Source organism: Ruditapes philippinarum, unplaced genomic scaffold (assembly GCF_026571515.1).
Source record: "Ruditapes philippinarum isolate M1 unplaced genomic scaffold, ASM2657151v2 ctg2561_1_1_1_1, whole genome shotgun sequence".
NCBI classification, from domain to species: Eukaryota; Metazoa; Mollusca; class Bivalvia; order Venerida; family Veneridae; genus Ruditapes; species Ruditapes philippinarum.
In genome coordinates, this window is record NW_026857274.1 from 28597 (window position 1) to 49969 (window position 21373).

The 21373-nt window shown below is 31.1% G+C and overlaps 1 protein-coding gene across 1 annotated transcript in view; it reads left to right on the forward strand.

Moving 5' to 3' along the window:
• LOC132749246 (lysosomal-trafficking regulator-like) overlaps positions 1–21287 on the forward strand; it is a gene marked incomplete at its 3' end in the record, with an annotated part of 49215 nt that extends 27928 nt beyond the window's left edge. Inside the window, 14 exon segments of the mRNA XM_060738967.1 lie at positions 691–858; positions 8672–8813; positions 9702–9901; positions 10475–10547; positions 12859–12959; positions 14704–14938; positions 15772–15954; positions 17128–17263; positions 17844–17979; positions 18221–18404; positions 18912–19105; positions 19377–19625; positions 20313–20507; positions 21006–21287. Of these exon segments, the coding sequence (XP_060594950.1) occupies positions 691–858; positions 8672–8813; positions 9702–9901; positions 10475–10547; positions 12859–12959; positions 14704–14938; positions 15772–15954; positions 17128–17263; positions 17844–17979; positions 18221–18404; positions 18912–19105; positions 19377–19625; positions 20313–20507; positions 21006–21287 (2478 nt within the window).
• Positions 21288–21373: the final 86 nt, after the last annotated feature.

Below are 21373 nucleotides of genomic sequence, written 5' to 3' on the forward strand. Positions count from 1 at the left end.
ACCTTATTTCATTATGTTTCACATGAAGTTGATGAATAGATTGATTGAATACAGGTGCAATGATTATCCTTCGATATTTTCATATGTCATTGATAAAATTAAATTATAAAAACTACTGAAACATCACTTTGGACTATCTGTCCCAAGGTGTTTTTGTCACTGACAAAATAAATATTTATTGGTGACTCAGATATGATTAGCTCTTAATCTTTCTCGGAAAACATATTGTTGGGGGATTGTTCTTGAATTATGTAAAAAAAATCTCCAACTACTTAAGTCAGGTCTTGTAAGTAATAAAGAAAAACTTTTCTGTAAACTAGTTTTATTCTCTCACACACTGATTTTATTTTGAAGCGTAGTTGTGTTTAAAGGGAGATAAATCTGAACTGTAACATTATTAATGAATACAAGAGTTACGCTTTTTTTATTGATAATTAGTTCATTAGAAAAAAGTGCTGTATTTGACAACACGTAAAATGAGAATAATTGAATTTAGATTAATTTATTGATTTGAAGGAAAGATTGTGCAACAAAATCAGGAATTGTGTCATAAAGTTTTTGTAATATTGATATGTTTTTGCCTTCACAAATTTTAAAGAACTCTAAATAGATGTTTTCTATGTTTGAAAGTTAAGAGATAGTGAATAGGTTAAGATTTTATGAAAAGTATAAGTATGGTTTTTATTGCAGCAATACATACAGTTAAAGGTATGGCAGAGGATGAGAGAGAGGTTTACAGACAATGTTAGACTACCACCAACAAAACTAAAATTGTTACTGGACACAGTGATGAATGCTGCCATGCCACAGTTTGTCTCTCTTCTAGAATACTCTTACAGCAAAAACATAGCTCTAGTTGTATGTATATATCTTTATCTATTTTAATGTATTACATTTTATATATAGCTCTAGTTGTATGTGTATATCTTTATCTATTATAATATATATTATTTTTTATATATAGCTCTAGTTGAATGTATATATATCTTTATCTATTATAATGTATTACATTTTATATATAGCTTTAGTTGTATGTGTATATCTGTAATACATATTTTATATAATCTAAGATTTATATTGTGACTATAAATTGAAATGTAGTGGCTTATGATCTTGTAGGGTAGCATTGACACATAGTGATCACTTCTTTATTATCATCTGTGCGTCTGTCCAAACTACTTCTCAAAAACACTACTCATCCTTTACATGAATTGTACCCCTTGATGAAGTCTGGGGCCGATAACTGATAATCATAATCTGCCTGCTGAACATGAGTACGTGCACAAACTGAAACAATGACGTCACATTTTACGTCATCAAATCAGCTTGCTCTAAAAGTGAAAGTAGGATTGAAGCACGAATAGCTTGATTTAGAATTAGAACATTAGAGTAATTTCTACAAACACAGCTTTATTGAAATTTAAAGAAATAAAATACTATACATAGCTACAGTTTCAGTCCATGAAAATCAATTGTGCTTCTGGATTCTGTTGCATACACATAAGGGAAGCAACTCTGTAGAAGTTACTGTATAGTACAGGTTAAATCTACAGAGATAGGAATTTCAACAAAAAAAATATCAAAGTAAATTTTAGATCTATCAAGTGTATTAAGGACATTTATACACGTCATAGATTGGCCAGAAGGTGAGAATCGGCCCTGGAATGAATAATGCCCTTGGGGGGCCATTATTCATTTTGCGGGCAAATTATCACCTTACAGCCCTACTCTGACGTGTATTCCTCTCTTAAAATTAGCTAGCTATATCTCAGATATCATACATAAAAACTTACATTTTAGCTAGTTTTATCTCAGATATATAAACAAACTCACATATAAGCTAGCTTTATCTCAGATAATAAACTTTGTCATGCTTTATTAATATTAATATTAATATAATTACAGAGTGTGTCAACTCATATCAAGAATAATCATAATCAAGAATTTTGTCCTTATGTGGTTATACTATATCTTGCAACAGATATTTGTTCATTTATGTTACAGTTATGTCACAATGTGATTGAATTTGTTGCCAGGAGAATAGTGCCAAACTGATTTTCTCATTTTTCTCTGTAAAGATAAGAGTTACAAATTACTTGTCAAAATACCATGTTAAGAATAACGTTTGCCAAAATCTCTAGATATAATTGTAGCATAACTATATGAGACATGAGCACAGCTATCTTGTTAGTCAATAGTAACATGTAGATTTATGACAATGGTGTTATAGTTATATACAGACATAACAAGTTAATATTGAATTATTAATTGGTATTTATGGTAGTTATTCTCCCATTGGGTATCATGGTAACTTGTGGATTTGTGAGTTATAAATGTAACTTGATTTAATCAATGATTAGCTCTATCATATACAGGATGGTATGTTTTCCAGTCTTATCTAGTATCTCTTGTGTATAATCACTGTTGGTTCCTCTCTTTGTTGTATGATACTTAATTTGAACCATTAGATTGGTTCCTGGCTCTCTTGTGAGAGGCTTAGCTTGAACTGTTACATTGGTCCCTGGCTTTGTTGTATGACACCTAATATGAACCATTAGATTGGTTCCTGGCTATCTTGTGTGATGCTTTTCCTGAACTGTTACATTGGTCCCTGGCTTTGTTGTATGATGCTTAATTTGAACCATTAGATTGGTTCCTGGCTATTTTGTGTGATACTTAGCTTGAACTATTACATTGGTCCCTGGCTTTGTTGTATGATGCTTTATTTGAACCTTTACAATGGTTTTACTTGCTTTCTTTTTCCATGCTCACTTTGAACGTGATGCTTAGCTTGAACTATTACATTGGTCCATGGCTTTGTTGTTTAATGCTTAATTTGAACCTTTACATTGGTTCTTCTTGTTTTTCACTTTGAACTATTATTACATTGGCACCATTGTGCAATGCTGCTAACATTTAACCATTACATTAGTTCATATGGCTTTCTGTTATGATCCTCATTTTGAACCATTAGGTCTAGGTTCACATTGGTTCCTGTATTTCTTCCAGATATTCACTTTGAATCATTTTGAATGCATGTTGTGTCCAACAACCAGATTTAGTTCCTGCTCTCCTGTTATATTGTCTTTATATGCAACATAAAGTTTATGTAGTATTTTTATTTTGATGAAAAATACATATTTCAAGGCCCAATAAATTCCAAAAAATGAGATTATTTTTATGTCTCAAAACCTTTTATTTTGCTCAAAAAAAGGAAATGCCTTTCTTTGCTTGTTTTCTGGCCAGTGAAATATCTTTATACATCATGAAGAAAGAGAAGTTATTTAGGATCTGTACATCTGTTCAGTTTGTATCATAGTTACTGCCTTGTGTTGGATAAATATGGGCATTTATGTCCTTCTGAAATGTCATGCAGACCATAATTCATATTTATTTGATAGTTTTGTTCATATAAAATGAGAGCAGTTATCATACAAGTGTGTAGAAAATCAATTCTCAAGAAATTCTTCCTGATTTAGTTAAAATGAGCATTTTTCTGTGGTTGTTTCTTAGTGGTCACAAGTTACATTTATGTTCTTTCTGGAATTTGATATTTCCTGTACAATTGTGTCTGAAATTCTCATTAAAATTATGCTTTTATTTTTATTAAGGAATAAAATAACAGTTGAAACAATTTATATATTGAAATATCTCTAGATATAAGACTTTTAATCATTGTATCAAAGTAAATCTAAGTTTTGTCAGAATAATTCTTCTAATTGTGAACTAAAATTGAAAAGCCTTGCAATTCTTTTCACTCAAATTAAGCATACCATTGTAATGCATGCAACTCATCTGGCTACCCCATCCCCCATGCTAGATGAAATTTCCGGCATAGGTAAAACTAATGAAACACCTGTCTGATATGCAACAAACACTTTTCCAGGAACATGAAGACAAAAACAATATTTATTTAAAACCCTGCAATTTCTAATAGTCCCCTTAACATATGTATTGTTTTATTATATACACAAGAAACCTGCTGATAATCAAGAGCAAAATTAATTTCTTTGTGGCCCATAGACATGCATAGAATTCTGTCAACATTTTAAATTTAGACTAAGCTACACCCTTGGTTTTCTTCAAGTATTAAAATTACGTAAAACGTATATGGAAATTAGTATATAGTAATGATTAACAAGTGTAATAAAGACAGTCTGTCAAAATGTGTAAACTGTCATCCTATACAGGTTTCATTGTAAAATACTTCGATACATAATTTTTGTGATGTTTGATGTTGAATGTTGCAGACATTCCTGCATATATTTGTCACATTTGAAAAATAAGCTTAATTCAAAGAAAGTCAGAGCTGTAAATAATGCAACATTTTGTCTAGAAGAGTGTCCACATTTCCATCTACTGTAGATTTGTGGGGCCATGTTAATTCTTGTTAGTGTATGGAATTATTGCTAGGACCAAAAAGCATGAGTTTTTGTAAGAATTTGTTTGAATGCCATGTTATCATATTTTACTCCTTATATTGTTATACCCTGTCAGTTAAACATTTTCTAATAGTTTTAGAAAAATCCAGTGTTATACATAAATATGATAGAAGTATTTATTTTGTCATATAAGAGCATTTAGTTTCATGTGTATTGGTATTTTAAGAGCAACTGCCAGTTTGTCTCCTGCTCACCACTTCTATATTCTGTCTGTCTGTTTACTCTGGGATAAGATAACAGTTTAGGTAGGAGTGTTGGATGCTGAACTAGTCTACAGAAGTATTGGAAATTGTTTAGAAAAACTTTGTCTACTATAGTTAGAAGATTAATGTGTGAGGTGTTGGGATATATTAGGTAAACTTCTAATACACTAGAAGATTGAGATTTATTCTAGTTTGATAAAGAAGCAGAAATCTGACCTGATGTCTAATGACATTAATTACATACTATATACACATTGACTAGTATCATAGATCAGCTTGCCAGGTAATTATCTATCTAACTTAAATAACTAAACTTTTATCACCTGATAAAAATATCTTATTTTGTTAATTTTCATAGTTATATTTTATGCAAATTATTTAGAAAATTTTACACATATGATTTACTGATGACCAACTTGGCTTTTTTTCTTTTCAAAGTTTTTAAAGGATACAGCTGATTTACAACTTTTCTGGGTTTTTTTTGTTTGTTTGTGGGGTTTTTTTGCATGACATCTTGTATGTATTTTTGTTCAACAGTCTGTTGTTTATGGTTAAGAGTATTATACAGCTTGTTGTATGTTTAACAATTGATGATATTATATATGATGATATGATTTCAGCATGTAAGAGATGATGATATATATGATGATATGATTTCAGCATGTAAGGGATGATGATATATATATTGATATGATTTCAGCATGTAAGGGATGATGATATATATATTGATATGATTTCAGCATGTAAGGGATGATGATGATAGATATGATGATATGATTTCAGCATGTAAGAGATGATGATATATATGATGATATGATTTCAGCATGTAAGAGATGATGATATATATGATGATATGATTTCAGCATGTAAGAGATGATGATATATATGATGATATGATTTCAGCATGTAAGAGATGATGATATATATGATGATATGATTTTAGCATGTAAGAGATGATGATATATATGATGATATGATTTCAGCATGTAAGGGGATGATGATATACATGATGATATGATTTCAGCATGTAAGAGATGATGATATATATGATGATATGATTTCAGCATGTAAGAGTTGATGATATATATGATGATATGATTTCAGCATGTAAGAGATGATGATATATATGATGATATGATTTCAGCATGTAAGAGATGATGATATATATGATGATATGATTTCAGCATGTAAGAGATGATGATATACATGATGATATGATTTCAGCATGTAAGAGATGATGATATATATGATGATATGATTTCAGCATGTAAGAGATGATGATATATATGATGATATGATTTCAGCATGTAAGAGATGATGATATATATGATGATATGATTTCAGCATGTAAGAGATGATAATATACATGATGATATGATTTCAGCATGTAAGAGATGATGATATATATGATGATATGATTTCAGCATGTAAGAGATGATGATATATATGATGATATGATTTCAGCATGTAAGAGATGATGATGATATATATGATGATATGATTTCAGCATGTAAGAGATGATGATATATATGATGATATGATTTCAGCATGTAAGAGATGATGATGATGATATATATGATGATATGATTTCAGCATGTAAGAGATAATGATGATATATATGATGATATGATTTCAGCATGTAAGGGATGATGATGATGATATATATGATGATATGATTTCAGTATGTAAGAGATGATGATATATATGATGATATGATTTCAGCATGTAAGAGATGATGATGATATATATGATGATATGATTTCAGCATGTAAGAGATGATGATATTATATATGTTGATTTGATTTCAGCATGTAAGAGATGATGATATACATGATGATATGATTTCAGCATGTAAGAGATGATGATATATATGATGATATGATTTCAGCATGTAAGAGATGATGATATATATGATGATATGATTTCAGCATGTAAGAGATGATGATGATATACATGATGATATGATTTCAGCATGTAAGAGATGATGATATACATGATGATATGATTTCAGCATGTAAGAGTTGATGATATATATGATGATATGATTTCAGCATGTAAGGGGATGATGATATATATGATGATATGATTTCAGCATGTAAGAGATGATGATATATATGATGATATGATTTCAGCATGTAAGGGGATGATGATATATATGATGATATGATTTCAGCATGTAAGAGATGATGATATATATGATGATATGATTTCAGCATGTTAGAGATGATGATATGATTTCAGCATGTAAGAGATGATGATATACATGATGATATGATTTCAGCATGTAAGAGATGATGATATATATGATGATATGATTTCAGCATGTAAGGGGATGATGATATATATGATGATATGATATCAGCATGTAAGAGATGATGATATATATGATGATATGATTTCAGCATGTAAGAGATGATGATATATATGATGATATGATTTCAGCATGTAAGAGATGATGATATATATGATGATATGATTTCAGCATGTAAGGGATGATGATATATATGATGATATGATTTCAGCATGTAAGGGATGATGAATTATATGATGAAATGATTTCAGCATGTAAGAGATGATGATATATATGATGATATGATTTCAGCATGTAAGAGATGATGATATTATATATGATGATATGATTTCAGCATGTAAGAGATGATGATATACATGATGATATGATTTCAGCATGTAAGAGATGATGATATATATGATGATATGATTTCAGCATGTAAGAGATGATGATATATATGATGATATGATTTCAGCATGTAAGAGATGATGATGATATACATGATGATATGATTTCAGCATGTAAGAGATGATGATATACATGATGATATGATTTCAGCATTTAAGAGTTGATGATATATATGATGATATGATTTCAGCATGTAAGAGATGATGATATATATGATGATATGATTTCAGCATGTAAGAGATGATGATATATATGATGATATGATTTCAGCATGTAAGAGATGATGATATATATGATGATATGATTTCAGCATGTAAGAGATGATGATATATATGATGATATGATTTCAGCATGTAAGAGATGATGATATATATGATGATATGATTTCAGCATGTAAGAGATGATGATATATATGATGATATGATTTCAGCATGTAAGAGATGATGATATACATGATGATATGATTTCAGCATGTAAGAGATGATGATATATTTGATGATATGATTTCAGCATGTAAGAGATGATGATATATATGATGATATGATTTCAGCATGTAAGGGGATGATGATATATATGATGATATGATATCAGCATGTAAGAGATGATGATATATATGATGATATGATTTCAGCATGTAAGAGATGATGATATATATATGATGATATGATTTCAGCATGTAAGGGGATGATGATATATATGATGATATGATATCAGCATGTAAGAGATGATGATATATATGATGATATGATTTCAGCATGTAAGAGATGATGATATATATGATGATATGATTTCAGCATGTAAGAGTTGATGATATATATGATGATATGATTTCAGCATGTAAGAGATGATGATATATATGATGATATGATTTCAGCATGTAAGAGATGATGATGATATGATTTTAGCATGTAAGAGATGATGATATATATGATGATATGATTTCAGCATGTAAGAGATGATGATATACATGATGATATGATTTCAGCATGTAAGAGATGATGATATATATGATGATATGATTTCAGCATGTAAGAGATGATGATATATATGATGATATGATTTCAGCATGTAAGAGATGATGATATATATGATGATATGATTTCAGCATGTAAGAGATGATAATATATATGATGATATGATTTCAGCATGTAAGAGATGATGATATATATGATGATATGATTTCAGTATGTAAGAGATGATGATATATGATTTCAGTATGTAAGAGATGATGATATATGATTTCAGTATGTAAGAGATGATGATATATATGATGATATGATTTCAGCATGTAAGAGATAATGATGATATACATGATGATATAATTTCAGCATGTAAGAGATGATGATATACATGATGAGGATGAAGTCCGCCAGTTATTACAGTCAGCTAGTGATGATGACAATGAAATACTTACAGAGATTGGTTATGATGCTGACAGTGAGGAAACTAACAATGGTGATAATGAAAAAGGTAACAGGTTTTATTATACCCCCAATAACAGCGTATAGTTTTATGCACCTGGTGGTTCATCTGTCCGTTAGCACTTTGTGAAACGCAAAATAACTGTTATTAATCATACCCCTTTGGTATATATTGGCCCCACCTGGGAGTCACTTAGTTCATATAAATTTTGTAGTTTTGTATAGGAAAACACACTTAAAAAAACTACAATGCCTAGAGCATGCAGCATTGCCTTGTTGGCCTCTACAATTCTCGGGAATTAATCATGCCCCTTTGGTCAATATTGGCCATGCTCTTGGGGTCACTTAGTTGATATAGTCTTGTATGAGAAGACACATTTCAGTCTAAACTAGGAAACTACAATCCCCAGAGTTTATATATTTGTCATGTAGCATTGCCTTGTTATGCTCCTTTAGTCAATATTGGCTAACCCCGAGGGGTAACACATTTTATATAGACTTCAATAAGAAACTTATTTGAGTACTATAATGTGAAACTACAATGCTCAGGGCTTAGGTATTTGACATGTAGCATTTCCTTATGGACCTCCGCAAAACTGATACTAAGTTTTAACTCACCCTCTTGGGTCAGATCAGATAAAATGTATGACTGGGTATCTGGAGGTCTAATATAACATATGACAGGGTATCTCGGGGGGTCCCTCTTCAGATAAAGCTAGAAAATCACACTTGTTGATGTGAGAAGTAGATGTGTTTGTTATAACAGAACTGTAATACCTTAATACCTTCCTATCCGTCTTTTGTTAATCCTTGGTAGATTTTAAGAAACATGTTGTGAATCCTAAGTTGAATATAAAAAACAGTCATTAATGATCAGTATAAATCCATTAGTCTCAGACATAGTCTTAAGTTACAGGTAAAGTTTCTTATGTTTCAGACAAGAGAATACAATGTAGCTCACTTAAGTCCAGACTTCCACACAAGATCTACTTTCCTACAACATTTGGATTACTATTTGATTTACTAGTGTTGCTACGACAACAGGAATACAACCATTCTGTGGTTAGTGCTGTGTTGTATAAACTTCTACAAAATGTCAAAATGGATGTGAACCTGACTAAAGCCCTCTGTGAACAGGTTAGTTACTTACAATCTTGTATTTCTTTAAAATGTTTTTCTTTTCTTTTTGCAAACATGCATAAAAGTAGATCTGATTGGTGAATATTTACTTACTAGTACAGTCAAATAGGGCAAGACTGGCTAATTTCTTGAAAGAATATTTTTAAAGATAAGTTTAAAGGGTGAATGGGTTCTTAAAGTTTATACTTTTCTGCTTACTAGTATTCTTTTGTATTATATTTTCTTATAAATTTTGTGTCACAATTTTATTTTTTCTAAAATTATTGACCATAAAAGTCACTTAAATTCAAGGTTAAGTCTGTGGGTATAATTTCATCACACAAGTTAAAGAACAAAAGATAAAAGATTTCTCCATATATAGGAGTATCTATTTATGATATTACTCTCAGACAAGTTTTGGAATGATATTTATTATGTTTATTACTTTCTTTGACAATATAAAAGAAAAACAGACAAACATGAATGATTTATGAAGTATTGGGGAAAAAACTAGCATGTTAAAATTTGTTTATAAATCTGGTAATTTTAAGATATCTGAATTATGAATGAGACTGGATGTTTATTTAACAGAATGTTTCAAGTATTATTCTTGGAGATGAGGGATTCTGGGACAGCTTGCTGAAAGCTGATCTAGAGGAGACAGGTAAATAAAAAATAATAATTTATTGTCTTACAACCTTGTTACATATATTACAATAATAGTTTATTTGTAGAATGATTACTGTTATTGTATCTGATACCTTTTAACTTTGAGGGTTTGAATTCTAATCTACCTACACAACATAAAAATAATCACTGGTTCTACATATTCCAATACCTACAAAACATCAAAATAATCACTAATTCTATCTACACATTCCTATATGTACACAACATCAAAATAATCAATGATTCTACACATTCCAATACCTACACAACATCAAAATAATCACTTATTCTACACATTCCAATGCCTACACAACATCAAAATAATCACTGATTCTACATATTCCAATACCTACACAACATCAAAATAATCACTTATTCTACACATTTCAATATGTACACAACATCAAAATAATCACTGATTCTATACATTTCAATGCCTACACAACATCAAAATAATCACTAATTCTACACATTTCTATATGTTCACGACATCAAAATAATCACTGATTCTACATATTCCAATACCTACACAACATCAAAATAATCACTAATTCCACACATTCCTATATGTACACAACATCAAAATAATCACTGATTCTACACATTCCAATACCTACACAACATCAAAATAATCACTAATTCTACACATTCCTATATGTACACAACATCAAAATAATCACTAATTCTACACATTCCTATATGTACACAACATCAAAATAATCACTGATTCTACACATTCCAATACCTACACAACATCAAAATAATCACTAATTCTACACATTCCTATATGTACACAACATCAAAATAATCACTAATTCTACACATTCCAATGCCTACACAACATCAGAAGAGTCACTAATTCTACACATTCCTATATGTACACAACATCAAAATAATCACTGATTCTACACATTCCAATACCTACACAACATCAAAAGAATCGCTAATTCTACACATTCCTATATGTACACAACATCAAAATAATCACTAATTCTACACAATTTTATATGTACACAACATCAAAATAATCACTGATTCTACACATTCCAATACCTACACAACATCAAAATAATCACTAATTCTACACATTCCTATATGTACACAACATCAAAATAATCACTGATTCTACACATTTCTATATGTACACGACATCAAAATAATCACTGATTCTACACATTCCAATGCCTACACAACATCAAAAGAATCACTAATTATACACATTCCTATATGTACACAACATCAAAATAATCACTGATTCTACACATTCCAATGCCTACACAACATCAAAAGAATCACTAATTATACACATTCCTATATGTACACAACATCAAAATAATCTCTGATTCTACACATTTCAATACCTACACAACATCAAAATAATTAACTAATTCTACACATTCCTATATGTACACAACATACAAATAATCACTAATTCTACACATTTCTATATGTACACGACATCAAAATAATCACTGATTCTACATATTCCAATACCTACAAAACATCAAAATAATCACTAATTCTACACATTCCTATATGTACACAACATCAGAATAATCACTGATTCTACACATTCCAATGCCTACACAACATCAAAATAATCACTAATTCTACACATTTCTATATGTACATGACATCAAAATAATCACTGATTCTACACATTCCAATGCCTACACAACATCAAAAGAGTCACTAATTCTACACATTCCTATATGTACACAACATCAAAATAATCACTGATTCTACACATTCCAATACCTACACAACATCAAAATAATCACTAATTCTACACATTCCTATATGTACACAACATCAAAATAATCACTGATTCTACACTTTTCAATGCCTACACAACATCAAAATAATCACTATTCTACACATTCCAATGCCCACACAACATCAAAATAATCACTGATTCTACTTTTCAATACCTACATGTATCTGAATTATTGCACAAAGAGAGAGGGGCACCTATTGTATTTCTCATTCAGTAACCTTGGAAATTAATTTATAGTTAAATTACTTGTAATGTAATCTCTAACCCAACTAAATTATTACATTTAACCACAGAGATATGTATAATAAACTTAACCATGAGAAAATAATTAATGTATGAGATTTAGTGTGATAATGCATGCTTATAGCTGAATTAAATAAATATTTGCTGTAAAGGATAATTATATTCTATGTTTCTAGCTGGTAATATAACTCTATGTTTCTAGTTGGTAATATAACTCAAGAATTGTGTATGTTTATACCTTTTTGTTATTCTTTGATTTTAATTGGGTTCTATTTACAAGTTTCAGAAAACCTTCTCGGATTATTAGAACATGTAGGACAGTACAGATTAGAGTCACACGACCTGCAGAAAATTCTAATGATGTTCCAACATTCAGATATACCCATGGTAAGTAGTATATGTGTTTAATATTACCTAAATTTCTGTAATGGACTGTTTTACTTCAAATTTAGAAGTGTCCACTTTTAGAGTAAGGGATTTCATTATCAATTTACTAAAATTGAGCATTCATCAATATAGGTTTTGGTAAGACTATATCATTGTATACCTAACCTGGTTATACACCCACAAACGAAGTTTGGGGTGGGGGGTATATAGGAGTCAGCTTGTCGGTTGGTTGGTCCGTCCGTCCGTCCGTCAGTCCACATCATGGTTTCTGGACAATAACTAGAGTTTTGAATGAGGTATTGTAATCAGACTTGGTATATAGCAACCTTATGTGGAGACTCCAGTTGGTATTGCATTTGGACCCCCTGGGGTCAAGGTCACCATTACTAAAAATAGAAAAATGGTTTCCGGGCAATAACTAGAGTTAGGAATGAGATATTGTTATCAACCTTGGCGTATAGCAAGCTTATATGAAGACCTGGGTTGGTATTTTATTTAGGCCCCCTGGAGTCAAGGTCAAGGTCACCATTACTAAAAATAGAAAAAAGGTTTCCAGACAATAACTAGAGTTAGGAATGAGATATTGTTATCAAACTTGGTGTATAGCAAGTTTATATTAAGACCTGTGTTGGTATTGCATTTGGACCCCCTTGGATCTAGGTCAAGGTCACTGTTACTAAAAATAGAAAATTGTTTCTGGACAATAACTAGAGTTAGGAATGAGATATTGTTATCAAACTTGGTGTATAGCAAGCTTATATGAAGACCTGGGTTGGTATTGCATTTGGACCCCCTGGGGTCAAGGTCAAGGTCACTGTTACTAAAAATAGAAAAATGGTTTCCAGACAATAACTAGAGCTAGGAATGAGATATTGTAATCAAACTTTGTATATAGTAAGCTTATATGAAGACCCTGGCTGGTATTGCATTTGGACCCCCTGGGGTCAAGATCACCGTTATAAAAAATAGAAAATGGTTCTGGACAATAACAGGAGTTAGGAATGAGATATTGTAATCAAGTTTTGTGTATAGCAAGTTTATTTGGAGACCCAAGTTGGGATTACAATCAATTGAAATATTTCTTTGTACACAGTTGATAGTTTGTGTTCAAATGTTTCTTCAGACTACTTATTTTTCAAAAGGTCAAAGTTGCTGGTGGGGGTATTAATCACCTTCAATGATAGGTCTAGATTTATTTAGACTGCTAGCTTACATTTGTAATTAAAGCTGCAAGTGTTTAAACAGTTATTTCCTCTATTCTAATCTTTTATAATAACTGAGATGTCAGTTAACTCAAATAAATAGAACTGTCTTGCATTTAACCTTTACCCTACTGGAACCAAAAGTGATTAGCATTTTAGACCAGTATTGATTCAGCCATAACAACCGTGCAGTTGTGCAGTCTCACTTTGCTCTTATACTGTTGGCTGACCAATTTGAATTTTTCATCTTTATAACCCTAAACTTGATGATAGTTTCACAAATAGAAGCTGGACAAGCCAATTTAACAAAATTAGCAGGTGAAGGGTAAACTAACTGTTAACAAGACTTCAGAATTATTTAACAAATCTGTCATTCTTTACTAAGATTCTAAAGGAAATATATTTCCTTGAATTTTTTACAGAATAATTTCCAAAATTCCTTATGCAGGCATTCTTTTTGGGGGACATAGACTGCAATAATATTTTGGATTGGATTCAAAGCCTTTAATCATATATAATAATGTAATTGTGATAAATTTCAGGAGAAATTGTTAGATGTATTTCTGACAATTCTAGAGAAGTCTCCAGTAATCTCACATCACAGTATAAAGTTTCCAGTTTTACGATGTGAAAGGTCACAGAAATTGATGGAGGATGAGGAGATAGAAAGTGGGATGTTTGAGGCGCCACCTGGGGGCATAACTCCTCTCATAAAGACTATGTCAGATACTGTCACTAATCTATTCTTGTCCAATTTCCAGAAGGCAGATAAAACAGGTAAATAGATGTTTTCATAAAGCATTTTTAGCTTGTCAGTTTCAAAGAAAAAGTTGATTAATTATGGTCACTTTACTGGTGTAATTGTTGTATGCAAACACTTGAATGTAGCCCATTATTCAAGCATTTTAAAAGGTAACAGCACAAAACTTGGAATACTGTATTACGATGACAAGGTGCAGTTGTAAAACACGGGGCATTATTCTGAAAGCTAAATTTTGGAGTTTTGTCCCTTTTAACTTAATTTTTTTGTTAAAATTGCTTATTAACTTGAATAATTTCAAAACTATGAACGATAAATTGTGAACCTTGGAACACTTTATTGTCATGATAAGCCACAGTTGCATAATAAGAACCATTTTACTAAAAACAATACTTTAAGGAGTTATGTCCCTTCTAACTAAGATTTTATTATAAAAAAAATGGTTATTGATATTTGCTGCTCTTAAAAAGTGTTAACACAGACAAGTGCACACACTGTTTATGGTTCTGTTGTTACTTAGTTCAACCCATACCGTTATGTTACAAATTAATGTAGCAAGCATCCATTGCTGAATTACTTAGGTTGTTGACTTGAAATAGCTGACACCTCATCACTGTTTGTTTGAATATTTCAAATCCTTTCCTATAATTAAGCTATCCAGGTAGCTTACAAAGGTTGATAGTTGTTCTTGGCTGTCTGATTGTACCTGTAATAATTGGGGCAGCTGAGGTTTTCCTCAATTAATGCCATATGACCTTTATAGTGTAGGTGTGACATAGATTTTGCGAGATAATGCATTTTGAAATATTGATCGAATATGTTTTAATGTTGTTGTTTTTTTTTCTCTCAGATATATCAGATATGAATATTGAGCAGGAAGTGTGGACTACATGTGCTTTGTTGACTGGGTTAAAAGATACTGTATCCTGGCCTCCATTACAAGTTGGTGTCACTGTCTGTATGTGGGTGTGTCTACAGAAAGAACAGGGTCCAAGATTTATGCAAAAAGTACCAGTATATGACATTGAAACAGGTTAGAGATAGCTGTATTCATTCAATTTATTTCTTGTGTAAGGTTTATATGATAAGATTAAGTTGATTATGTTTCTATTGTAAGTAATGCTTACTTAATTGAAGCTTCGGCATTATGGTAATAGATGCCAGCAGTAGGATAATAATAACAGCTATTAGACACCAGTTCCTATATTTGACTGTTTAAGGATATGATGTTACAAACTGTGGCTTAATTAAAGGCAAACAACCTGGATGGAGTAGAAATTTTGTTAACACAGTATTCTAAAAAAAAGACACAGAAAAAAAGACACAGTACTTCATATAAATTCAGTGGTATTGCGTCATACCAACCAAATTACTGGTATCATGTTGTATTAACAAATTTACTGGAATTATTCCTTTGAACACATTTACTGATAATATGTTATATACACATATTTAATGGTATTTTGTCACATTGTCATATAAACATAATTACTGGTATCATATCATATAAACACATTTACTGGTATCATATCATAGAAACATAATTACTGGTAAAATGTCATATAAACACTTTTACTTGTCTTATGTCATATAAAGACATTTGCTGTTATTATGTCATATTATACATGTATATTTACTGTTATCATGTCATATAAACACATTTACTGGTATTATGTCATATAAAGATATTTTCTGGTATTTTGTCATATTATATATTTACTGATATCATGTCATATAAACATATTTTCTGGTATCATATCATATAAACATATTTACTGGTATCATGTAATATTAAAACATTTACTGGTACCATGTCATATAAAAACATTTACTGTTATCATGTCATATAAACGCATTTACTCGTATCATGTCATATAAACATATTTACTGGTATCATGTCATATAAACATATTTTCTGGTAGTATGTCAAATAAACATATTTACTGGTATCATATCATATAAACACATTTACTTGTATCATGTCATATAAACATGTTTACTGGTATCATGTCATATAAACACATTTACTGGTATCATGTCATACAAACTTATTTACTGGTATCATGTCATACAAACTTATTTACTGGTATCTTATCATATAAACACATTTATTGGTATCATGTCATATGAACAAAGTTTCTTTTATCATGTCAAATAAACATATTTACTGGTATCATGTCATATAAACAAATTTACTGATGTACAGGAGAGATGAAGGGTGGTCAAAGTGATCAGATTACAGCCAGCACAGTTGCAGGGTGTATACATGTTGTCTCCATAGGAACTAAGGAAAAACTACTGGAAATATGGGCTGACACACTCACTGGCTCTCTCAACTTGAGGTAAATACACCTATAATGTCAATTTCACTCATTTCTTTTAATTTCATTACTTACCTTTAATATGCATTTTGTTTGCATCTTAATTCAAGACGGCCGGTAAACAAAACAAACAAATCGATGAGCGAATATCACCTGTCATTTTGCATTTTGTATAATTTAACCTTAATTGCCTTTATCACAAGGTGTTAAAAACACGAGACGCTGGCTGTCACTAATTAGCGAGTCGATGCACAGCTTTTGATTTTTTTTGTGTTCGACCGAAAAGGTGTGATTTTCACTATATTTTTATTGGAGGAACCGAACGCCCTGTTCGAGAGTTCGAGGGATCAGAGGTAGAACAATATATGTCATATAGGGAATTTGCTGGGACTGGACGATGAGTTCTAGCGAAGGGAGGTGTTTGAGGGATCCGAGTTCGAGCTAACGAAGTTTAACTGTACCTATTGTTTTTTTAATGAGCTTTGATAAGCTGTACTGTGTCTGAAGGGGTATGTTGGCTTTCACAATGAATACTTGTCTGTATATATGCATGTAGCTGTGCTGCATCTGAAGTTTATATCAAATTATTGAATCATTGCAGACTAACAAGTGAAGTGAGTGATGCGGGACTTGTTGTGAAGGAATACAAGTTGAATGGAGTGATCTCCCCTGATAGATGGCAGCACCTTGTGGTCAGTTATAAGGAGGGATATGATGGTAGTACAGTGATGGGAAATGTATGTTTTCATACTATATTCATTATAACTCCTTTATTAATATTAAGTACACCTTCCTGCTTACTTAAATTGGAACCTATTTTCATTAAGAACAGGACTGTTTTCACGAATTTAAGAGAAATTTTTATCCAAATGACAGTTGATATTGGAATGTGTTGATAAAGTAATTCCATCAGATTTGTATAGCTACTGCTCATATAGTATATAATTGTGGTATTATTATATATTTTAATGTTTTCAGGTAAACATAGTTATAGATGGTTGGCAGAATCACAAGACTGTATTAGACCACGCCCATTCATCAATCAGGTCTCGACACAAGTCATCACAACTTCAACCTTACCTGTGTATTGGTCATACAGTCACTAGTATACACAAGTCTCAACTCGGTGCCTGCCACTTAGGTCATATATTGCTACTTAAAGGTGCAGTACATTCTTTCCATTGTCTTTTTCCCTATGTAACATATATACTGTCAGTGTCTTTCCATTGTCTATTTCCCTATGTCACATATATACTGTCAGTCAAAGCACGTCCCACAGTGGCCTAGTTTGTAAGAAGTCTGCCTCTCAACTCAGTAATTGTGGGTTTGAGCTCTTCAAGGGTCAAGATCATGTTTCTCATATGACACCCAGTACCGGTTAGTTCCAGGGAGCAAACTTGAAAGTGGTTTAGAAAAGCCACAATCAAACTAAGAATTAGACAAAAATTAGATAATTAAACTAAAAGAAACTGTAAATGGGCTGAAAACATTACAGTTAAAATATGTGTTTCTTTTACAGTAATATAGATGGTTAAAAAAAAATATTAGAATATATTTCTCAGTGCAGATCTGTGAGGAAAACTTGGAATGAAAAACAGTATAACATGGATTGTTATTGCTTGTTTCACTGATAGAGTTATTATTTAATAATTGATTTTATAATTGACAGGTGCTCCCTTGTCTAAAGAGTTGTGTTTCCACCTGTACACTATGGGACCTAACAACAGATCTATTTTGAAATGTGATTCCAGTTCAATATATAGTGTATATGCTCCACATCTCAACAAAAACACGGTGTTATATTCACGAATAGACTATGATACATTAGTGGGCATCAAGAGGGTTGACTTTACAGAACTTAGGGTATGTTTTCTCTATCAAATAAATTATATTGAAAAAATTTCTCCAACTTATAATTTAACAAGTTATTAGTCAATCTTTATTTTATTATAGAAACCAGTCATCAAAATTCAACATTTTTTTGTCTTTTGGAACTTATATCAAGAAAGAAATTTTACTTTTTTTGTAAATATGAGATTCTGAATATTTGGAAATTAAGATCTTTTATTTACAAAATCAGTCTTAGTGATATCTTTGATTTGAAATAAATGCAATGTTGACTTGATATTTTCAGAATAATTTGTTGCTGACCTACCAACCAAAAGAATGTAAACAAATGTTGGAATATCCACCAGTCTGTAAACTAGCTCCAAATCAAAGTTCAAGTAACCTTGCCTATGCCCCTGATGCTCAGTTAACACAACAACCAAAAGTGATGACCCCAGTGTTTCAAGGTCATCTCAGTTGTAACAGCAGTACAAGTCTTGAAATGGCCATTGAAGAATCAGGAGGAATTGCAGCTATATTATTCCTAGTTGCCAAGGTAACCAGATACTCTGTTATATTCTATATCTAAATTTAAGATAAAGTTCACGACATGAAATTGAATCTGAACATTGGCATAAGTAAAAATATAATAAATGTATATCATCATTTGTAAACAGTGAAATGATTGAAGTCTGGTAACAAGGTTGTATATACTTTTGCTGAGTTCTATCTTGAATCTTCAGACTTTCATTAGCCATTATAAATTATGTGCCAATTTCTGACCAATCAAATTCCTGAGATAAAGTTTGAACTGAAATAATTTCTTTAAAACGTCAGACTCAGTATAAGTAGACTTGAAATAGGTTCAAATAAACTTTTGAAGCTTTCAAGATAGATAATTTTAATTAAACTAGCTAAATATTTTATGAATGATGCATATATATTATTAGTTATAAAGATTATTAAAGGTTATATGGCCCTATATAAAAGTTTGTTTGAATATATAACCCAAGCCGCTAAATTCACCCCATATAACATGTCTGGGAATCTTTATGACGAATTTATAATACAGCAAACTTCTCTTTTTAGGGGAAAAAAGTGATTTCCTAATAAACTGACAGCAGCCATGTATATGAAGCTATATAAATGTCATGATTATCCAATGAAAAGCGATGTTACAAACATGCAGTATTATAAGAAATTTTATAAAGTTGTAAATAAACTTAAACTGATGTTGACACAGGTATATGAGCGTTGTCCGGAGAGTATGGATACAGTAGAGGCGGAGAAGATACAGTCGGAGGTATTAAAGGTGTTAATGTGTATCATGCATCATTCATCACAGTTACAACAAGAATATCTCAACATTGGAGGTCACGTCTTACTCTGTAAAGTCCTTACTAGCAGTAGAAGTGTGCCCGGACCTCTAACACTCAAGGTAATTTATTTCAATATTGTGAAGCAGACTTCTCGTTGTTTTTTGGTAAACTAAATTTACTACCAGTACCATTTTGTTTTAAATTACAAAAGAAAAGTTCAATGAAACATTACCATACAAAATGTATTCATTAGATAAAGAAAAATAAAGAAAGAAAAGATGACCTCCAATAAAACCTTATTTGTCAGACTGCATGGCTGTATACAGGTGGCAAAGGTTAATTATTTTACTTTCTAAAAGTTGAATTTTGCAAAACATTAAACTTGTATGATAAGTTATAGAATTCTATGTAATGTTACTAATGTATAAAGTTATGACATGAAGGTACTAATGTATAAAGTTATGACATTTAGGTACTAATGTATAAAGTTATGACATGTAGGTACTAATGTAAAAAGTTATGACATGTAGGTACTAATGTATAAAGTTATGACATTTAGGTACTAATGGATAAAGTTATGACATTTAGGTACTAATGTATAAAGTTATGACATTTAGGTACTAATGGATGCAGCTACAACAGAATCACTGTACAGATTTCCTCCTGGCTCCACTGACATGGTACTCAAACATAAAACAGACGCTGTTATACGTGATGTCACCATCATTGAACATCTGATACTTGATTGGTTGATCTGGGAACGATGTAACCAATCAGTGATGGAGATGTTGTTTGCTGGACTGGCATGTTTGGTACAGGAGGAACATCCACATCAGAATTATAATATTAAACAATACCAGGCCATAAATATTGTCAATAAAATTTTCAAAATTTATCAGGTAAGTTGTAATAAACTGACATTTTTTACCTTTTATTGAGGTAGTATAGCTAACCCTCAGTGTGCAGAGAACAATGTTTGCAAGCA